Source organism: Eretmochelys imbricata, chromosome 1 (genome assembly GCF_965152235.1).
Source record: "Eretmochelys imbricata isolate rEreImb1 chromosome 1, rEreImb1.hap1, whole genome shotgun sequence".
Lineage (NCBI taxonomy): Eukaryota > Metazoa > Chordata > Testudines > Cheloniidae > Eretmochelys > Eretmochelys imbricata.
The window spans coordinates 233,048,405-233,069,302 of record NC_135572.1 but is presented as its reverse complement, the minus strand read 5'-3'; the positions used below and the strand labels follow the sequence as shown (position 1 = coordinate 233,069,302).

Sequence of the window (20,898 nt, the reverse complement as noted above, 5' to 3'; positions counted from 1 at the left end):
GGCCGCCGGGCTGCGGACGGGGTCTCTGCCTTGGCCCGGCTGGTGGGGTCATCGCATCGGGGCCCCCCGCAGGCGCTGTCCGGGCCGCAGGGGCAGGCGCAGGGATCGTTGCTCGGCCAGCCCCGAGTGGGGTGCGGCGGGGCTCCCCGCCCCAGGACTGGGAACCCGGGGGCGCCCCACCCCCCTGGGCTCTGCCGCAGCCGCCTGGGGGCGCTATCCGCGCCCCCGCCGGCGCCCTTAGGAGCCGCCCGTGCCTGGCCCCACCGGGGGAGGTGTCTCGCTGCTGGGGGCGGGACCAACCCCAACCCCGCAGCCCGAGGGGCAGAGAAGGAGCCGGTGTGGAACATGGTGCCGCTGAGAGACTGCAAGGTGAGGGGGGGAGCGGCCCGCGCGGTGCGATGGGCTGGGGGCGGGGCGGGGGGGCATTGTGGTCTCTTTCTCCCAGGTGCAAGTGGCGGGGCATCGCGCAACCCGGGCCCCGGCTCCCTGCGGAGCTTCGCCCTGCCGCGCCCCCGTTAGAAGTGTGACGGCCCCCCGCCCCCCGCCTGATACACACAGCCTGTCACCACAGCCCCCCCTCTGCCTCCGCGCCCGTGTTAGCCTTGTGCAAACAGTGACGGGGGGTTTGCGGTGGTGACTCGAGGCTAGGGGTCAGGACTCGTGGGTCCCTTCCCCGGCGCTGTCTCAGGCTGTGTGCCTCAGGCTCCCCGTCTGAAAGTGGGGGGTGAGATCTGTCTCGCGGGGAGGCTGTGATTCTGACTCGTGCGTGTGAAGTGTTTTGAGAGCTTGGGTGGGAAATGTGTGGAGGTGAACTTTTGGCGGAGAAATGTTGGTCGTCGGGCGCAACCTCGGGGGCTGGAGAGGAGAGTTCAACATGCAGCATACAGTGCAAAACTATTACTCTGAGTCTGAGGTGATCTCGGAAAACGTTGGCTGAAACTGCACTGCTCAGGGTTAACAAAGGAGTCCCTGAGTGCTGTTAGGTAAAGTGAACATGTCAGGGCACTCTTCTACATAAAGGAACAGAAACTCCCCTTATTTCTCTCCTATGTTTCCATAAACACTTAATTGCACCTCACATTGCTTCACTACTAATCAGTCTCTGTTTCTTAAAAGCCAGTGGACATTTATTTCATTTGTAACCAGCTCTGATCTTGAAGGTTTAAAGGGCTAGATGCAAGTGCTAATTACCAATATTGTTCACATTTTTGTTTATTTTGCTATTCTTTCTTTGCATGTCTCAGATTTCACATTATTCTTCTAAATGCAAGTTTCATAGAGTTGTCGTTTCTTCAAGCTAGTATTTAACATTTATGAAAAGTAGCCAGTTGTTCACTAGAATCTGAGCGTCTGGCCTTTAGATAAAGCTGCCGCTTTTGTAATTCAAAGTAAGCAGGTTTCAGAGTAACAGCTGTGTTAGTCTATATTCGCAAAAAGAAAAGGAGTACTTGTGGCACCTTAGAGACTAACCAATTTATTTTTATTTATTTATTTAAATAAATTGGTTAGTCTCTAAGGTGCCACAAGTACTCCTTTTCTTTTTTCAAAGTAAGCAGTAATCCTATAATCAGTTAAGGTAGGGCAAATTTAACCTTTTTTGAAATTTGGAAAAAATGCTGTTAGGGAGGCCCTTTTCAGGAAATACTAAGGGGATCAGAAAGAAAAGGAGTCCTTGTGGCACCTTAGAGACTAACCAATTTATTTGAGCATGAGCTTTCGTGAGCTACAGCTCACTTCATCAGATGCATACCGTGGAAACTGCAGCAGACTTTATATATACACAGAGAATATGAAACAATACCTCCTCCCACCCCACTGTCCTGCTGGTAATAGCTTATCTAAAGTGAGCATCAGGTTAGGCCATTTCCAGCACAAATCCAGGTTTTCTCACCCTCCACCCCCCCACACAAATTCACTCTCCTGCTGGTGATAGCCCATCCAAAGTGACAACTCTTTACACAATGTGCATGATAATGAAGTTAGGCCATTTCCTGTACAAATCCAGGTTCTCTCACTCCCCCACCCCCCTCCAAAAACCCACCCCCATACACACACAGACTCACTCTCCTGCTGGTAATAGGGGGATCAGAAGCCTCCAGCATGATTCCCACTGTCTCCGCTACAAGCACAGCCTCATCAAGTTTTTTCTTTATTATATTTGCTACCCATGAATTGGGGCCTTGCTGAGTTTCTTTCGTATGTCTTGTCTCTCCAAATTCGTTACCTTCTGAGATGCTTGATTGTGGTTTCGGTTCCAAAGTTTTCATGCTGCTTTTAGGGCCCTGCAACCTTTATGCTGGCTCTGGCTTAAAGTATTGCTATATCCTCAATCACCACTTTGTTTAAAAAAAGTGAGCTTCAGAGTCAGTTATAGCCCCAAGTGGGGAAGGGAATATAAAGGGGAAGGGAAGAAAAAGGTGCCATGCTGCTGCTGTCATGTATTAATGAACCGTGGAGACAGCTTCTCAAACAGTAGAAGGTATGGCTCCCATGCTGTAAACAGCTGAGCTGCTGAAAATCTGTTGCAGAGACAGAAGCAAAGGTCCCTAGGGAGCCAGTTAGGAGTATAGGGGAGAGAAGGGAAGGATCAAACACCTCACTCCCCTGCCCACACTAAAATCTCAGCTTAATGAGGGAAGGGGCAAGACCAGAACTGTGGTGCCTTGTCTCTCCCAAGAGCAGCACAGAGAATAGTCAGGCCCTCCTCCACAAGTATAAATGGCCAGAAGGGTTTGAGATGGGGGCTCTTTCACCCTTTGAGAGGTACATCAGTAGTTGTGGAAGAGGCATTTCCGATTTCACTGCCAGTGAAAGTTATTCATCCAGGCTCTAATAATCTTGACTTTCCCTGCTGCCTGAAGGGCCTCTCTGTCATTTTGGAGGCCTTTTGAAGCACCATAGGAAAAAGAGAGGAAGCAGAGGATTCATCTTCCCAAACCTTGCTCCCATGCCCCTTCCCCCCCTTTTCACTCCAGCTCCCAACAAAGTTTGTGGCTAGCAACACTTGGTACCTGCTTCTCCCCATAGGTACTATCTAACCAGTGGTTTTCAAACTGCGGGTCGTGATCCAGTACTGGGTCGTGGAATGGAAGGCACTGGGTCGCGGCGGCTCTGGTCAACACCACTGACTGGACCGTTAAAAGTCCCGTTGGCGCTGCTGCCTGGTTAAGGCAGGCTAGTCTCTATCTGTTCTGACACTGCTCTGTGCCCCAGAAGCAGCCAGCAGCAGGTCCAGCTCCTAGGCAGAGGGGCCACAGGGCTCCGCACGCTGCCCCTGCCCTGAGCTGGGGGCGGGAGGGGGCAGTACTTGCGGGCAAGAGCTGCGCGGAGCCGCTTGCACACCTTCACCCAGGAACCAGACCTGCTACTGGCCACTTCCAGGGCGCAGTGTGGTCTGCGGTGCCAGAACAGGCAGAAAGCCTGCCTTAGCACCTCCACTGTGCCACTGACTGGGAGCTGCGCCCCAATTCCCTGCCCCAGCCCTGAGCCCCCTCCTGCACCCCAAACCCCTCATCCCTGGCCCCACCCCAGAGCCTGCACCCCCAGCCCAGAATTTTATTTTGCCACATATCCATTTTGAAAGTGGTATATTTGAAGTGATGGGACTAGCATACTACTGAGGTTTAAAGAGAGAATGGTATTATGCAATTTCCCTTGTCTTTTTTCTACCACTACCATTCCGTTCTCTCCATCCCCATTAAGAGGATTCCTCAAACATAATTTTAGTAGAGTAAAAGACTTACATGCTTCTCAAAATTTCCTGTAATTTTATAGATAGATGAAACACTTGCCAGAAATCTACTCTTCTGGTTCTTAGAGCTCAGCTAACATGACATCTGGAAAATCAGCGTGTTCAGTAAACAGTCTCACTTTTTGTTTTTTATATAGGCCTGGCAGGATGCTGGACTTGTCCTATCCACCACTAGTAATGAGGCCTGCAAAATGTTTGACGCCTCGCTGACTCAGGTATGGGCTGATTTTTTCTCGGGGCCCCCAGTTGGCCGGGGTCCTTGGGCATGGGCCCAGTTGGCCCAGTGGCTAATCCGCCACTGGATATGGCTGGGTTTTGATAAAATGTGATTTGAAGGGACTTGCAAGTATAAAACTAGTGTTTGTTGCAGCTAATTTTTAAATTGCTTATCCTCTTTATAAATCAAAAGGAGAGTCTGGTTAAAAAAAAATCCCATTTTAAAGAAACAGATTCCCTTATGTATTACTGATGACATCTTAGGCCCTGTCTTCCCTACAAACTTTGGTTGATGCAAGTTATGTTGCCAGAAAGCCACCACAGTTAGCATATCGCTCATGTGCATGCATATTTGGCTACTTGCGTTGGTACTGCGAATACTCACCCTGTGTTGATGCACAGTGTAGTATGGTAACCCAATGTGCAACTAGCTACCGTCCAGCACACTACACTGTCTTTTGGGAAATTTTCACAATGCATTGTGGGGTAGAAACAAGTCATGCATGGGGTGACTGGGAACAAGGGGTCAAGTTCCCATCATGCACATTTCTCCGTCCCATAATGCCATCCATATCCCATCATTTTCATGCCTTTTTTAAAATCTCAGAAACCCGCACGGTACTTTCCGGTATCTGCTGTCTCCGACAGAAGCATGGAGACCCCAGAGCTCTGCACTATTGTTATGAACACTGCAACCACAGGACAAACAGTCCTCGAGCATTTGCAGAGCTGAGGGAAGAACCGTAACAGGAAGGGATATGACAGTTTCTTTGAAGACAGATTGCTGAGATATATAGAGAAAAACAATTCAAGGTTTTTGGTGGCATTCATGGAGCATCTGCCGATAATGATATAGTGCATTTCTGGACCTAAGAAATGAGCACTGATTGGTAGGATCACATCGTAATGCAGGTTTGGGATGACAAATAGTGGCTGCAGAACTTTTGGATGTAAAAGGCCTCATCCCTGCATTTGTGTGCTGAGCTTGCCCCAGCCCTCCAGTGCAGGGTCACCGAAGTGAGAACTGTGCTGACAGTGGATCAGGAAGTGCACTGTGGAAGCTTGCAATGCTGGATTGCTACCAGTCAGTGGGCAAAATCCACAGTGGGTGCTGTTGTCATACAAGTGTGGAGGGCCGTTAATCATCTTCTGTTACTCAGGATTGTGACTCTTGGCAATGTGCAGGACATAGTTAATGGATTTTCAGTAGTGGGGTTCCTGAACTGTGCTGCGGTGATAGCATGCACATCTCTATTTTGGCACCAACCCACCTTGCCACAGACTACATCAATAGAAAGGGCTACTTTTCTATGGTTGTAAAATCGGTGGATCACTGGGGACGCTTTGCTGAGATCAGTGTGGGCTGGTCCGGGAAGGTATGTGATGCTGGCATCTTTAAGAACATAGGACTGTTTAGAAAGGTGAAGCAGGGACTTTCTTTCCTGACTGGTGGATTACTGTCGACGATGTTGAAATGCCAGTAGTGATATTGAGGGACCCAGCCTTACTCTTTGCTCCCGTGGCTCATGAAGCCACTCTTAACACCTTGACAGCACCAAGGAAAGATTCAACTAGCAGTTCAGCAGGTGCAGAATGACAGTTCAAGATGCTTTTGGTAGATATAAGGGACAATGGTGGGGTTATTCAGAAGTTTAGATTTCAGTGAGAAAAATATCCCAAAGATTATACCTGCCTATTGCGGCTGAATAATATGTGCGAGGCAAAGGGGGAAATGTTGTAGCCAGGGTGGAGGTGTAGTGGCTGTCTGCTGGTTTGAACAACCAGAAACAAGGAACAGCTCAGTGCAGAGCTATGCAGCTGAGGAAGGTCTTGAGAGAGCTCTTTACTAGTCAGCCACAGTAATGTGGTGTGGTGGACTATGCTTTACCTGACCCAGAAGTTTTGGGGGGCTATTAGGGATTGTGTAGTGTTTGGTGTACATTTCTGCATATCACACTGTCTTTTAATGCACCTGTGAATTATGCAGTGCTTGCTGTACATTTATAATTATTTACATTGTGTTTTTTACTGATCCTGTGAGTTCAGTGGGTTCTATACAATTACAAGCAGTGAGTGCTCTGAGTAGTGCTAGGCATTCTGCAGTATATGTTCTGAAATAATAAAGATGAATTTATTCCAAAAAATAGAAATTTATTGCATACCAAAAACAGTGAAAAATAATGTGCAATTAAAAAACAAATATAATACAAACTTCTAAAATAAATTAACGGAACAGAACTTTAAAACTAGAAAGGTAGAAAACATTTCAGTCCATTTCAATCCTTTTTGGCTACATTTCCTCCCCCCCCCCCCATTGCTAACCCTACATAGGAATGAAAAGCAAAAGTGATACAAACAGAAGTAGAGCTGATACCTCTTCTCATACAAGTAAAACAGTGAAAAGTTGACATCTGTGTCCTGCTAACTGGGGTTGGGCCGGGTGCTATCATCACATTTTAACATGTAAGGAAGAATGCATGCACACACTTGAGTTCTTATCCATACTCAGCTGGTAGGACTGGCTTGACTATGGTGGAGTTTCAAAAAGATCCTAGCTCATGGCATAATTGGACCCCCTACTCCTACTCCTCCTCTTTCCTGTTCATGGCAGGGGCCTGTGTCTCAGACTCCTCAGAAGTATCCACAGTGGTCTACTGGGTGCTGGTGGCCACCAAGTATGGCATGCAGCTCATTGAAAAAGTGCCAGGTCTGCGGCTCGGCACCAGATAGATTGTTGGCTTCCTTGGTCTTGTCATACACCTGCCACAGTTCCTTCACTTTCACATGGCAGTGCTGCTGATCCTTGTCAGACCTCTTCACTTTCCTCCCCTGTGCAATCTCTTCATAGATGTCCATGTTTCTATGACAGGTCCATAGTTGTGTCTGCACAGCCTCCTCTTCCCTCAGGCCCAAGAGATCCAACACATCCTCCCTACTCTAGGCAGTAGCACATCTAGCGTGTGGCGCCAGCATGGTCATTTGGGCAGTTGCATGCAACAAGGGAGAGGTGCTAGATGTACTCACCAGCTGGTCAATCAGGAAAAGGCATTTCAAAAATACATGGAGGTTTTAAAGGGTGGCTTCCAGTCTCCATGACTCCTGAGCAGTGGTGTTCACAATTGTGACCAGAGCTGTCATTGTTGGACATTATGAGACAGTTGCTGAGGACTGTTAAGGTTGATATAAGTCACACAGTGTCCACATTTGCACTGCATCAGCCTCAGTAGGTTGATCATGGCACAATACCTTTCAGGAGGTGGTGTTACTATGTTGCTGTAACAGGGATAGGCACCCCTGCCTATGTTGGCTGGCGACAAATTTGAGTATAGACACATGCACAAATAGGTCGACACAAGGTAGCTTACAACCTAACTTTGTAGTGTAGACCAGGCCAGAGATGATTACTTCTGAAAAAATTTAAAGTCTCGCTGTTTACCATTGATCTTGTTTACTTTTGAATTTCACTCAGCTGGGACCATGGGGGAAAAAACCTTAGTTTCATTTGGTTTCTAGTCAGTTTCACACTCTATTTTACAGTATGTTACATGGACCAATGATAAGAGTCTAGGGGGCATTGAAGGATCTCTCTCCAAGTTACATGCAGCAGATCCAACTTTTAGTAAGTATAATTTTTTTATTGCTGGATATACAGTACAGTAGTTGTATATGGTTAATTTATTTCATACATACAAGCTGAAGGGCTGGGTTAGTATAACATTGATTGTTTTCATTTAGAACTCTTTTAGACAGCCTTTTTTTCTTCTCTTGCGTATGATCATTTTTAAAAAGCAAATATGAGAAATAGTAAATAGGCTGGAAAAATTGATATCCTATGAACTAAGAAATGTCACAACTAAAAAGAAAAATTCGTAGCTGTCCCAGTAACTTGGTGGTACAGGTTAAAATGAAGGAGAATTTGGTATTAGAGCTCAGCCTTATTGTGGAAGGAATATGGTTAGGCCTTTAAAGGGACTGGAAGAGACAAACCTTGCTATGCACACTTTTCCTTGTGGCATATGAGCATGGTATGATTAATGAAAGGAAGTTTCCACTTGCCAGGGAAAAAGCATATGGAGGGGAAAGTGGTGAATCTCAAATCGAAGGCATTGATATAAGGATATCTTCTGATGCTAGACTAGAACATGAGGGTTGAGACTTGCAGGCATTTATTTTATTTTAGCTAATTAAACAGAATAAATTCAACTTTTACAGTACACTTCATTTAAAGCTATCACCATTTGTTTTACACCTTCCTGCACAGTATCAAGATGTTTTTGGCATCTGTGTACATATACAAGACAAATATGGCTTCACTCTGTTGGGCAGTGTGTGTGAACATTACATATGTGCAGAAATAACAAGGCAGGGAATGTACCAGGAGTTAATAAACCACTGGGGGAGAGGTAGATAGATGCACCAAGTACCTGCCAGTTGCAAAATAGCAACTTTAATTCTGCAGGTCTTTGGCTTTGCCCAATTTTAAAGACTTGTCTCCGGAAAGGAATGCTGGGGACAAAATTCCTGTATCGAGACAGCCTTACCCTGGGGAGAGGTAGTTGGACCTATGCAGCCCCAAAGGAATGTGCTTCTCTGTGGGTATGTCTACGCTGCAGTGGGGAGCGTGCTTCCCAGTTTGAGTGAACAGCCATGTACTAGCTCTGCTCGACTTACCATGCTAAAAATAGCAGTGTAGTTGGGTGTAGCATGAGTGGCGGCTCAGGCTAGCTGCCCAGGTATGTACCCCCAGGGTCCAGATGGGTTTGTATTCAGATAGCTAGTCCGAGCTGCCGTCTGTGCTACCCCCAGCTACACTGCTATTTTTAGGGCGCCATCTCAAGCAGAGCTAACGTGTATCTGTCTACCTGAGCTGGGAAGCACTCTTCCAGCTGCAATGTAAATGCACCATGTGTGTTATATATCACAGTCAATGAAAGGAACTTTATGGCCCACAAGTCCTGAGCCACCTTATGCCCCATCTTCTTGCTCCACCTCTCTTAATCCTTTTGCACATCTGCTTTTCCTCTTTTCATTGTCCATGAAATTACATTCCTATTGTTGCTCTTTTTAGAAATAAAGTCACTCTTAGAAGTGCCTTGCACATAGGCAGTGTGTTCTCCACCTCTGTTATTCCCGTGTTGGGCACACTGTAAATTCTTTTCTGTTGCTGCCTTTGGCCTGTCCTAAAATAGTTTCTGTGATCTTTATTCCATCCTGTTGTACATGGTTCATTATAGCGCGAAATTAGGATCACAGGCTCTGCTAAAGAGAGGACATAGGCAGCATTGGTTAACTGCTCCTAATAACAATGTGGTTGTTTGGGAGGGTTGAGGGATGTTAAAGAAGAATTTGAAAATAAAAGATTTGCTTAAAAGGAAAATTCTAGTTTCCTGCTAGTAACTTCGGCCTGGTCTATGCTAGGAAATTAGATCGGTATAACTACATCACTCAGGGGTGTGAAAAATCCACACTGCAAGCAACGCAGTTAAACCTGCCTAACCCCCGGTATAGGTGGCTCTAGAGCGACTGGAGAATTCTCTCACCAACCTAGCTACCACCTCTTGCAGAGGTGGATTACCTATGCTGATGGGAAAACCTCTCCGGTCGGTGTAGGTAGTGTCTTCACTGAAGTGCTACAAGCCCTTAATATATGGTTGTTCCTTAGCTGCCTGGGCTTTCTGTGGGATCCTAATCAGTCTCTAGCACTACTGCCATCTACTACCTGTGGCTCTCATTTAAACTTCTCAATAGTTTAGCCTAGAGCTTCTGCACCTGTAAATTACCTGTAGTGTCTAAATTTTTCCATGCTGCTTTCTTCAGCGATGGGACACGTGATTGCCAATGGCTTGGTTCTGATTGGCACCGGGAGTTCAGTGCGGTTAGACAAAGAGCTGGACAGTGCGATGAAAAAGATGATGGCACTTTCAGAGTCGCAACCACTGACTGAGAGGGAGAAGCTACATGTGTCTGCACTAGACATGTTTGCCATTGGGTAAGTGGTTGGTTTTTAGGGGAGGGGTAGAGAGGGTTTGGTTTTATCATTCAGACTATATACAGCGTGATTGCATGTTGCCCTTTCTGTTCACATTTTTACTGTTATGTTAGCATCTTTCTTTCCACTTAAATGATTGATTAAATGCTTAATCTAGACTGGAAAGCAGTGCCGCTCAGTAGTACAGCTGGCAAGAGATATTGCCTGCTTTTATCTTGGAGATTCACCATAGGTTAATGTCACAGTGGCACATAGAAACTGGTTCTTAAGTTTAGCTCTCCCAAATTATATGCATCTAATTAGCTAACAATCCTATAATGACAAATATTGGTATCATGCCAGTATGTTACATATAATTAGTTTAAAGTCTTCTGTATTTTAAAACCTACCAATAATTCCACTACTGGAATAACGATTTAAAACGAAAACCACTCAAGAGGCTAAATCTTTGGCTATTCTAAACATTGAGCCTAACTTCCCAAAGACTTGGACTGTAGAAGCAAAAATACGAGCAGTCTTGTTTTATTTTTCCACTTATAGACTGTGTTACCTCTAAAAAGGTGAGACGATATACAAGGTGTTATAAGCCCTCCAAGAAAATGAGGACTTTGGGGAATTGAATGTTTACAGGAATATATTGAGCTTGTGTATTCTCTAGACAATATCAAACACTATTAACTGTTGTTATTTATTATCCACATGGGAGATATTAGCAGTAAAAGTATTTGATAACAAAGATAAGAAATGAGATCACTAAAGCTCTGACCCATGGTGTTTGATTTGCATGGCTGGACCCCAATACCTGTGTGGAGCCACATTGATTTTAGTGAGGCTCTCTGCAGAGGTAATGGTCTTCCCACATGGATCAACATGTTGAATCAGGGCCTAAAAGGCAATCCCGCCCCTCTCCCCGTTGCAGTGTGTTACTAGTAACAAACAAAGAATACCATACACAGGTTGTCTAGAAAGTGTTCAGCTGTCTTCGTGGTGCAATCATGTATACTAAGAATTAAGAAATATTCTTGCAAGCTAGGGAATTGTCAGTAGATTTCCCACTTGCCACAGTAGTATAAATTTAGAAATAAAATTAGATTCAGGCAGTTTGGTCATGCTGGCCCTGTCAATGATTAATATGTGCTTTTCTCTCTAGGCGTCTTCCTAAAGCTTGTGACATATGGGATAAGATTCTGCAGGACCATCCAACTGACATGCTAGCTCTAAAATTTGCCCATGACACTTATTTTTATCTGGGATATCAAACACAGATGCGAGACTCTGTTGCCCGCGTATATCCTCACTGGACACCTGATATTCCCCTGAGTAGGTATGCAAGAGTTGATCTTCAGATGAGTCTATGGATCTCTACTTCTGGTGTGCAAGTGCTTTGTATGCATAAATTCAGATGTCTCTGGTCAGCAATGTCTATAGGGGCAGCACACAAACCCTGATTCTCCCTGTAGTCTCTGTTTGAGGACAGATAAGGGAGTTCTAAATAACCACCCTGGCTTTAAAAATATGTACGTTAAGAATTAACATCTCTTCTTGCTTTCCTACTGACCCACTGTTCAGTTGTTTTTAACTGAGCTGTTCCTTTGAATGTCCTCCATGTTTTCCCACACATGGGATGTGGCAGCTGGTACAATCTAGATGGTGAAACCTTCTCATAGCATTTCCAGATAGAACCACTCATGTGCCTTTCCTCTCCCTCCCCTCAGTGTTCCCAAATGTTCTGAGGGTGAGGCTATAAAAGGATGCATGGTGCGTCGTGCTGTCTCAGTTCCTTCCAAATGTAGCAACAGAAGGTCATGAACCTCTTCAAATTCCTTGTATCCACAGCTCGCTAACTAGTTTCCTAGCTTCGTTTAGTTACTGTTTTTTCCAGTGAAGTGGGCTGTAGCTCACGAAAGCTTATGCTCTAATAAATTTTATTCTCCAAGGTGCCACAAGCCCTCCTTTTCTTTTTTAGGGAGTTAGTCTTAGATTAGGTTAGTTAGGGTAAATTTATAAGTTTTCTGTAAATTGTTAGTATAATCCTAGATATGTCTTTGGTGCCATCTACTAGTTCTATAGCAGGTCAAAAGCTAAAGAGGCTTCCATTGACTTCATTGGGGTCAGGTAAATTGCAGGACTTCAGAAGAGGGAAGGAGAGCTGAGGAGGAAATGCAGCTCTGTGATACAATTGTAATTTTTATCCAATAGAAATGCAATAGTACTCTGTATCTTACAAAGGTCTGTGTGATTTTGTAGTTGGCACAACACATGAATACATGTCTTCTCAGTGTTTGCTGGGAAAGAGAAAGTTGGTCATTTCCTGCATGTGCTAATTTTTGTAGGGGAAAACGATTAGATTCTGCACTCTTTTTCCTTCTTCCACTATTTGGTATTACTACTAACAGTGTAAGAGTTATTTTGTATTAAATTATTTTAATGTGTTTTGCAATATTAGCTTTATCTGCCTAGTGCTAAATGGGTTTTTCTTGTTGTTTAGCTATGTGAAAGGCATTTTCTCTTTTGGACTGATGGAAACTAACTTGTTTGATCATGCTGAAAAGCTCGCCAGTGAGGTAAGCTGGACATCATTGGTACTAAAAGGTTTTAAATTCTTAATCCTATGTAATATGCAAATGTTTGTTTGAGAGAGATGGTTTATGACCATTTAAAATTAATTAAAGAAAAGTAAGCAACTGTACTGAAATTCATAACTATTCATGTGCTACATCCTCATAATAATAACTTTGCCATTATAGGTGTTACCTTTTAAGAACTCAGAAAAGGGGATTTCTCCTTTTTCTTCAGTTTTTGCTGGGTTTTTTAAATTCGAGATTGGTGGGGGAGGGGAACCATGAGAGGAGATCAGAAAGAATCTTGCTACGCAAGCTGGAGAGAATAAAATGGAAACTTGTCATTGAGAAATGCAGCATATATGAGACCTGTGTCCACCTGCCATCAAATCTTGGTGAAGGTCACAGAATATCAGCAGTGCAGTAGGTTAACCTGATGAGCAACTTGTATAATGCCCTTGTAAATTGAGTACACCTCATTCACGCGTTATAAAGATGATCTCATTACCGTATTTGCAGTGGGAATGAAAAGCTGGCAACATATCCATATGACAAAGGTTCCCTGTAATTTGGGAAAGCTATGTAAAGTATAGCACAAATAGAATCAGTTGACACCTTGTTGTGTTTTCAAAGGTTCATTTTTTTTCCCAAACTGCTTTTACACATCAGATTGCTGAAAGTAATAACAAAAATTTAATCTTTTATTTTTCATTAAATTGTCATCAATTGAAAGTGGGGGAAAAAATTCTACAGATGAGTGGGAATTGGTGGAATGGTAAAGATACATCTATCTGATGTTCAGAACCTAGCGGAGCCTTTGTTCTTAGTTATAAGAAAAGTGGTTAACTGCAAGGAATTGGATTATTATTTTCTTTTAAAGCAAGTGATCAGTTTATATGCTCCCCATATGGATGGTGTGGGGATAAATCATGGCTTTGTGCTGGCCATGTAACTCTTCTGAGGCAGAAGTATAAGGAGAGTTTGTAGAATGAAGTATAAATTGGTGGTCTTGATTAAGGCCTTCATTCTCTAAAACTACTTTTTAACTTTTAATCATTGTTAAGCAGATGCCAACAAGTGAACTCCAGTAAACGTTTTTCGCCTTTCTGCTGAAACAGTCTCACAGGATATGATTGAAGTTGTTAGCAAAGATATACTTAATATCTATTGTACCTGAGAAAATAGTCTTCAATTTCTGTACTAGTGACAGTATGTACAGCTATTTGTAATCTACCCAGTACACATCATGGTGTTTTCTCTTTTCCCACCATCAGGCTTTAGCTATAAGCCAATCAGATGCATGGTCTGTCCATACCATAGCACACATAAATGAAATGAAAGCAGACCTGAAGAATGGGTTGACATTTTTGAAGCAAACTGAAAACAACTGGAAGGTAAATTTCCTTAACAGTTCCTCTGAAATAGCTGGCTGTGAGGTTTTTCCCCTCCCACTAAATACTAGTGATTCCTCTTTAAGTGCTTTTCATCAGATCTAGTACAAAATGCACAGGAATACTTTCACAAAGAAGAGGACGCTGCTGCTCCAGTGTGGAACCTTTGTTCATGGCACTTGGGAAACAGGCAGAAAATGCAATCACAGTTCCATGTTTCAGAAATTCACTCTGGGTATTAGTCATGAAACAATTAGCCTCAGCGCTTATGGTTGGGATTGGTAATGCATAATTTTTAAAAAATTAGCTACCCCTCCTCCCTCAATATTTCTATGTTCATGGCCTAGATAAAGACACTTAAAGGAAATAGATGAAATCCTGGCCTGATTGAAGTCAATACAGGTTTTGCCATTGACATCTGTGGAAGTCAAGATTTCCAGTATGCCTAAGAGAATGGACAATTATTTTCCTGTAATTCTACTTCCCTGAAGGCACCATTCACAGAAGATTCTCACTCCTGATTTAGCCCTAACAGAAAACCAACTTAGTGCTAGGGAGCACTAATTCAGGAGTAAGAATCTTGTGTCAGATGTTGCCGGAAAACAAAAACTGAGAACCACTTTTTCATTATAAAGATTTCTAACTCAGCTATTCACAATTTGTCCTAAGATGAAACACTGCAGACAAGGGGCCAAATTCTCCTCTTTCACACCAGTGTAAATCTGAGAGTTTGTCTGCATGGGGATCTCAGAAAAATTAATCTGCATTAACTAAAGGTGTGAATTTAAAATAGATTAGTTAAACTGCATTAATTCCCTGTATGGACACTCTCAAAGTGGTCTTAATTTGGTTCAGTTTAATTCACTTTTGAATTCTTTTGCCATTGTCTTCAGTGGGGTCAGCATTTCTATCCTCTCCTCAATTCATCTTATTTTACCTATAAATATTGTGGTAAAACCTGGTCTTCAACCAGTGTCTGATTTTACGTATAAAATGTTTTACAATTCATAAGCACAAGATTAGTTAGACATTTTAAGTCTTAAAGAGACATGGCCAATGTTGGTAAGTCAAACATTTTACATCCCACTTGTGATTTGGACCTTGAGTATTGACCGTCCTGCATCTTTAAGCAGGGGGATGTTTGGCTGGCAGGCTGAGTGAAGGGAATAGTGCTTTATGTCTGGGGGACAGGGGGAGAGATGAAAACTGCTGCAAAAGGGGCAGAGTGGTCCCTGAATGATCCTCTGGGAATGCAGGGTTTGAAAAGGGGCAGAGTGGTGCCATGAGCCTTCCTTTTTACACAGACCAAGGCTGAAGCAGGGCCCACCGTCCCTCCCTTTTAGGTGAAAAATACCAGGTTTGGTCAGCGCCTGCTGTGGGCATTACGCTAGCTGCCCCATTTTTAGAGGGGCTGGGAAGGAATTTTTCCTTTACCACCATATTGGCTTGGGTGCAGTTGGGGATTTTTTCGCCTTCCCCACACCAGGTTTCAGGAAGGGGCTCTGTTTATGCATGACATGACGGGCAGTAGGCCATATGTCGCAACTCATTATTGAAGTGTAGGGCGGATGTCCAGTGCAGGTACTCCGTAGGAAAAGTATACAGTGACAGGATAAATGGCTTAGAAAAGAACTTAAAAAGAGGCGTTTGTTAAAGGAACGAACGGGGGCGGTTGAGGACTCCTATGATTGGTATGGCAGGGAGCCAACCCCCTTCTTATAGCCCACCTTAACCCTCCTACAAAGGGGGGAGGGTGGATGGTAACGTCCCGGCAATGGATTTATTGGAGGGACCAGGATGGGAAAAAGAGGGGGAGCTGGTAGAAGCCCCCCCATCCCACCCCAGGTATGGTAAGGTCCCGGCAATGGATTTGCTGGAAGGGCCTGGATGGAAAAATGGGGAGCTGGTAAAAGCCATCCAGTAATTATGGGATAAACACGGGGTTACCTACACTGTACACTGTTATATGCTGGGTTGTCTCAGACATCTAATAATAAAGTTGTGGCCTGATTAAACCCATGTCAAATGTCTCCTGTCCTTCTTTCAGCATAGCCAGACAATATACATGTGCATATAATGCTTTTATCTGCTGTGGCTATAGGCCCTATGTTCTGATATGCAGGCAGTAAAGTGAAATTTACAGGCTTTCTACTCAACCTAGGATCAGCACTTCAAGAGTAAATCGGGGGACTTGGCAAAACTATTTCATGAAAAAGGATAATGAATGTAGTATGAATTGCAGGGGGAGACAATCATAGCAAGATTGTAAAATACCTCCAAAGATGCTTGTGTTTGCTTCTGAAGAGGGGAGGATGTTAAAAGATTGACTGCAAAAGAAAGAAAAATGGTGCCGTGTACCTTTTCCTGCTATTTATGGTCTTATACAGTATCCATCTGGCACAGGTCTAGTCCAGTGCCCCTTTTGGCCACTCAACAGATTGCTGTGGGAGAGGTCCAGACAGTGAATTCCCCCTCTTTGTTCAGCTTCCCTTGGTCTCAGTAGGCCACAGCAGTGTGTCCCCTCTTTGGACACATTTTCTGAGCACCAACTCTGTCTGTTACCTCTTCGTGGAAACGAAGCCCCAGAGGCCACTTGATTTATGCCCCCAAGACCACCACTGACCTCCAGAGTACCTGCCTAGCTTAAGCAAACCCTTTCCCAGAACTCCTTCCAAAAGTGTGAACCTTCAGGTTTACCTCTTGAAGGGGCTATGTCGGGTAGGTGTAATCGCTTAACACACAAGCAGGCAGACACTTCGCACACTGTCCCTCCAGGCAGTAGACAGTTCCACTATGCACAAGGAGCAGAATGGTCTAAAATGTTTTTGGGTTGTTTTTTGACGTTAGAAATATTAGGAATATCACGATTGGAACTATAAACAGAAATCTTTCTGAGTGCTCGTTCAAAGTTCAGGGATGTCATTTTAGAAAGAACTTTTTAAATTCGCCCTTGCAGAACAACTTAATAAACAAACAGAAACAAAACAAAAAACCCAAACCAATAAGAACACCCTAAAAATGTAATTAACAGTAGGCAATTTGGGGAACATTTTCAGAAGCACCTAAGTGACTTAGGGGCCTAAGTGCTAGTTCACTTTTGGAAATAGAACTTAGGTGTCTACATCACTTAAAGAAAAGGAGTACTTGTGGCACCCTAGAGACTAACAAATTTATTTGAGCATATGCTGTAGCTCACGAAAGCTTATGCTCAAATTAATTTGTTAGTCTCTAGGGTGCCACAAGTCTCCTTTTCTTTTTGCGAATACAGACTAACATGGCTGCTACTCTGAAATACATCACTTAAGTGCTTTTGAAAATTTACCTTCTCTACTCCCCAGCAAGAGATGTGTGGATCTTGCATGGACTTTCTTGCTGGTTAGTTTTATTTTGACAAATACATTCAGGAGCTGCTTTGCTCTGTATTTTATTGTTTTATTCTGTTCACCCAAACTGATCCAGTAATGAAAAAAAGCAGTTTGCTCTTTTTTTCCTTCCTCTGAATTAGAGCAGCCCACAGGACTGCACTGCCTTGTGCAATTACAATTTAGTTTTGTATGACACTCATAAATGGCAGCACTAAGCAGCTATGATTTTATTCATGGAGGGGGAACCAATAATCTTACCTGCATGACATTTGAGACTGATTCTTGTGTAGGCCGAATTTGGTATCATAGAAGATTGAGGTTGGAAGAGACCTCAGGAGCTCATCTAGTCCAACCCCCTGCTCAAAGCAGGACTAACACCAACTAAATCATCCCAGCCAGGGCTTTGTCAAGCCAGGCCTTAAAAACCTCTAAGGATGGAGATTCCAACATCTTGCTAGGTAACCCATTCCAGTGCTTCACCACGCTCCTAGTGAAATAGTTTTTCCTAATATCCAACCTAGACCTCCCACACTGCAACTTGAGACCATTACTCCTTGTTCTTTCATCTGCCACCACTGAGAACAGCCTAGCTCCATCCTCTTTGGAACCCCCCTTCAGGCAGTTGAAGGCTGCTATCAAATCCCCCCTCACTCTTCTCTTCTGCAGACTAAATAATCCCAGCTCCCACAGTTTCTCCTCATAAGTCATGTGCCCCAGCCCCCTAATCATTTTTGTTGCCCTCCACTGGACTCTCTCCAATGTGTCCAGATCCTTTCTGTAGTGGAGGGACCAAAACTGGATGCAATACTCCAGGTGTGGCCTCACCAGTGCCGAATAGAGGGGAATAATCACTTCCCTCGATCTGCTGGCAATGCTCCTACTAATATAGCCCAATATGCTGTTGGCCTTGTTGGCAACAAGGGCGCTCTTTTATGTCAGGTGCTTAACCACCTGACTCAGCAGTCCTTTTTGCAATTTAATATTAAACAAGTGATGATAAACTATTGGCTTATGTAAATATCATAAAATACTGATATACTGCTTCTCAGAGATTCATATTGCAATGCTCACTACTTAAATGAGCACATTGTCCTCCTTACGATAAGATGAATTTTAACCACCACACTGTGCAGGAATAGGGGGTCTTAGAGTCTTTGTGATTTTTGTGCTTATTTGAGTTGTCACAAATGTATTGTTGACTTGGATTCTTGGTTGTTACACTAGTGAAAGCCTGCTGTTTCCAATGGGCTTGTGCCAGTGTGATGGAAAGGAGTATTTGACCTTATGCTGTCAGCTTGTGGCTGGACAGAAAGGTGTGAAGTTAGTCCTGTCAGTTTGGAGGTTTTCCAATAAAGGTGTTGCAGAATGAGGTAGAGTCTGAGTCAAAATGCAGTTCTGCTCTGAAAAATGGCTCTGTAGAACTTGAATTGTGAGGTTCCATATTTTTGTGTCTCTATCCGCAAGGACAGTGTATTGAATAAGAGGGTTACATAGTTAGTTTTCAGAGTGGAACAACAGTGTATGCTCCTTGGTTCCAATAGCCACTGATCTATTATGCCCTCAGATTTATTGCAGGAGAAGAGTGCCATATAAAATCAGCTGGATGAGTTTAAATATGAGTTTATATTGGAAGTAAAATATTTTTCTCTCTTTTCTCAGGATTGTGACATGCTTGCTTGCCATAATTACTGGCACTGGGCTTTGTATTTCATAGAAAAGGTATGAGCACACTTCTACATCTACAGTATATGCTATATGCTCCAGGTGGATGAATATTCTCATATTAGCAGCCAGTGCTGACAAAAAGGGTATGGTCTGCTTTCCTCCCTTCTTAATATTTGGGTGTTTTTATGAATCTACTGCAGTATAATTTGTGGTGTTTGGTACTTTACTAAAGTGTTTTCGAAAATGATATTTTAGAAGGAAAAAATCTAAAATCATGTGTACGGGAATATAGAGAAATTACTGAAATGAGACAATTAAATATTACATTCAGAGCAAATTCACTAATTTTGTGATAGAAAGATGAACCCAGTTCTGTAGTCTTTGCATATGCAAAATTCCCACTGAATTGAATATAAATTTTGCTGGCACAAAGAACATAAGGGGCTAGAGTTTGCAAAAATTACCTGAGACTGACCAATAGGACCATTACGTTAAAGAATCAGAGATTTTATGTTGTTAAATTCTCCTTATTAAAAGTATTTCAGATGTATTGAAACCCTTTACAAACATATTTCTATCGAGCGTATTGGGTTGCAATACATACTATGTTTTTATGCAGGATGATTTAGGGAGCTCTTTTTTCAGATACCTAGATTAGAGATAGGGAAGAAGAAGAAACAGGCTACGTGGCACATGCTCCTATTGACATTTATTGATAGGATCACTGATATCCTTATAAAAATCTGTTGTTATTAAACTCTACCAGTCACTTATGGACACTGTATCCTAAAGGTCATCACACAATCCTCCTTTGCTTTTACAGGGTGATTATGAAGCGGCTTTGACAATTTATGACAATCACGTGAGTTTAAATCAATTTTGTTTTAATGAAAAGAGATTGTTCCAATGAGAGTGGGTGCACATGCCTCATTCTTCATACGACACAAAATATATAAAAGTGTGATACCATTTTCTGGTTTTATTTTTAAATGTTTAATTGGCATTTTAGAGTGATTATTCAACTCAACTGGGAAAACTACATGTGAGTTACACAGGTCATCCTAAACCAGTGCCAAAAAAACCCTTTATATCACACCATCTTACTTATATTTTGTTCAGACCACATATTAGAAACTACTAATTTTTTTAGTGTTTTCCAGTTATTTTTATTGGTACCACTTTCATATCCTGTTATCTTTAGTCAGGTTGTCTTAGTTGCTATGAAGAGGCCCTGAGGGCACCAGAAAAAAAATATAGATACTTTTAAAAAGTTTAACATTTTGTAAAATAGTTTTTCTGTAGGTCTAAGGTATCATGACTAAGGCTGGATCTCACAGTTTAACTACCAAGCCAGTTACTAGTTTGGCTCCAACTTCCTTTGTCATATCTTTTCCTTTCTAGGTGACTTGTTAAAGGTCTCTCCTGCTTGAACTTTAGAGGAATTTTTCTAAAATAATCCACAGTAAATTAACTAGGAGTCGGCATAACAAGTCTTGCCATGCCTGTTTTGATGTTAAACTTTATGAAAATATCTTGTCCTACCTAGTAACTGTTGCAAAGTCTAGTAGAGCTTCTGGCTCCATTTTGGGAGAGCTCATAGGGAAAAGTAGTTTTCACTCTCACTGTATTTGATTTTATAAATGGAAAAACAAGAGAGAGAAAATAATATGAATATTATTTGTGGATTGTTATATTTCTGAAAGATGTGATTGGTTTGTTATAAAATAGCTATATCTGGAAGTGTAAAGGGACAGAATTAATTTTGAACGGTCATAGTAAGTTTGACTTTCAAATTAACTTCCCACCTAAATATATGTAATGCAGTTAAGAATGCTTTCTGATTGCAGATTGCTCCCAGATGCATGTCGAGTGGAAGTATGCTAGATGTAGTAGATAACTGCTCCATGCTGTACCGGCTTCAGTTGGAAGGTAAAGAACTGTTAGTTTTTGCTTCAATTCT

General features: G+C 42.9%; 1 protein-coding gene across 2 annotated transcripts in view; it reads left to right on the top strand.

Moving 5' to 3' along the window:
• The first annotated feature begins 254 nt into the window (after nucleotides 1-254).
• LOC144269648 (tetratricopeptide repeat protein 38-like) overlaps nucleotides 255-20,898 on the top strand; it is a 37,872-nt gene continuing 17,228 nt past the window's right edge. Inside the window, exons 1-10 of one of the 2 annotated variants that reach the window (XM_077825474.1) lie at nucleotides 255-369; nucleotides 3,889-3,966; nucleotides 7,505-7,586; nucleotides 9,785-9,956; nucleotides 11,107-11,280; nucleotides 12,445-12,520; nucleotides 13,792-13,911; nucleotides 18,933-18,992; nucleotides 19,762-19,800; nucleotides 20,786-20,867. In XM_077825474.1, coding sequence (XP_077681600.1) covers nucleotides 346-369; nucleotides 3,889-3,966; nucleotides 7,505-7,586; nucleotides 9,785-9,956; nucleotides 11,107-11,280; nucleotides 12,445-12,520; nucleotides 13,792-13,911; nucleotides 18,933-18,992; nucleotides 19,762-19,800; nucleotides 20,786-20,867 — 907 coding nt within the window. In that variant the 5' untranslated portion in view covers nucleotides 255-345. The remainder of the gene's footprint in view (nucleotides 370-3,888; nucleotides 3,967-7,504; nucleotides 7,587-9,784; nucleotides 9,957-11,106; nucleotides 11,281-12,444; nucleotides 12,521-13,791; nucleotides 13,912-18,932; nucleotides 18,993-19,761; nucleotides 19,801-20,785; nucleotides 20,868-20,898) is intronic. The other variant, XM_077825483.1, reaches the window with a different exon arrangement.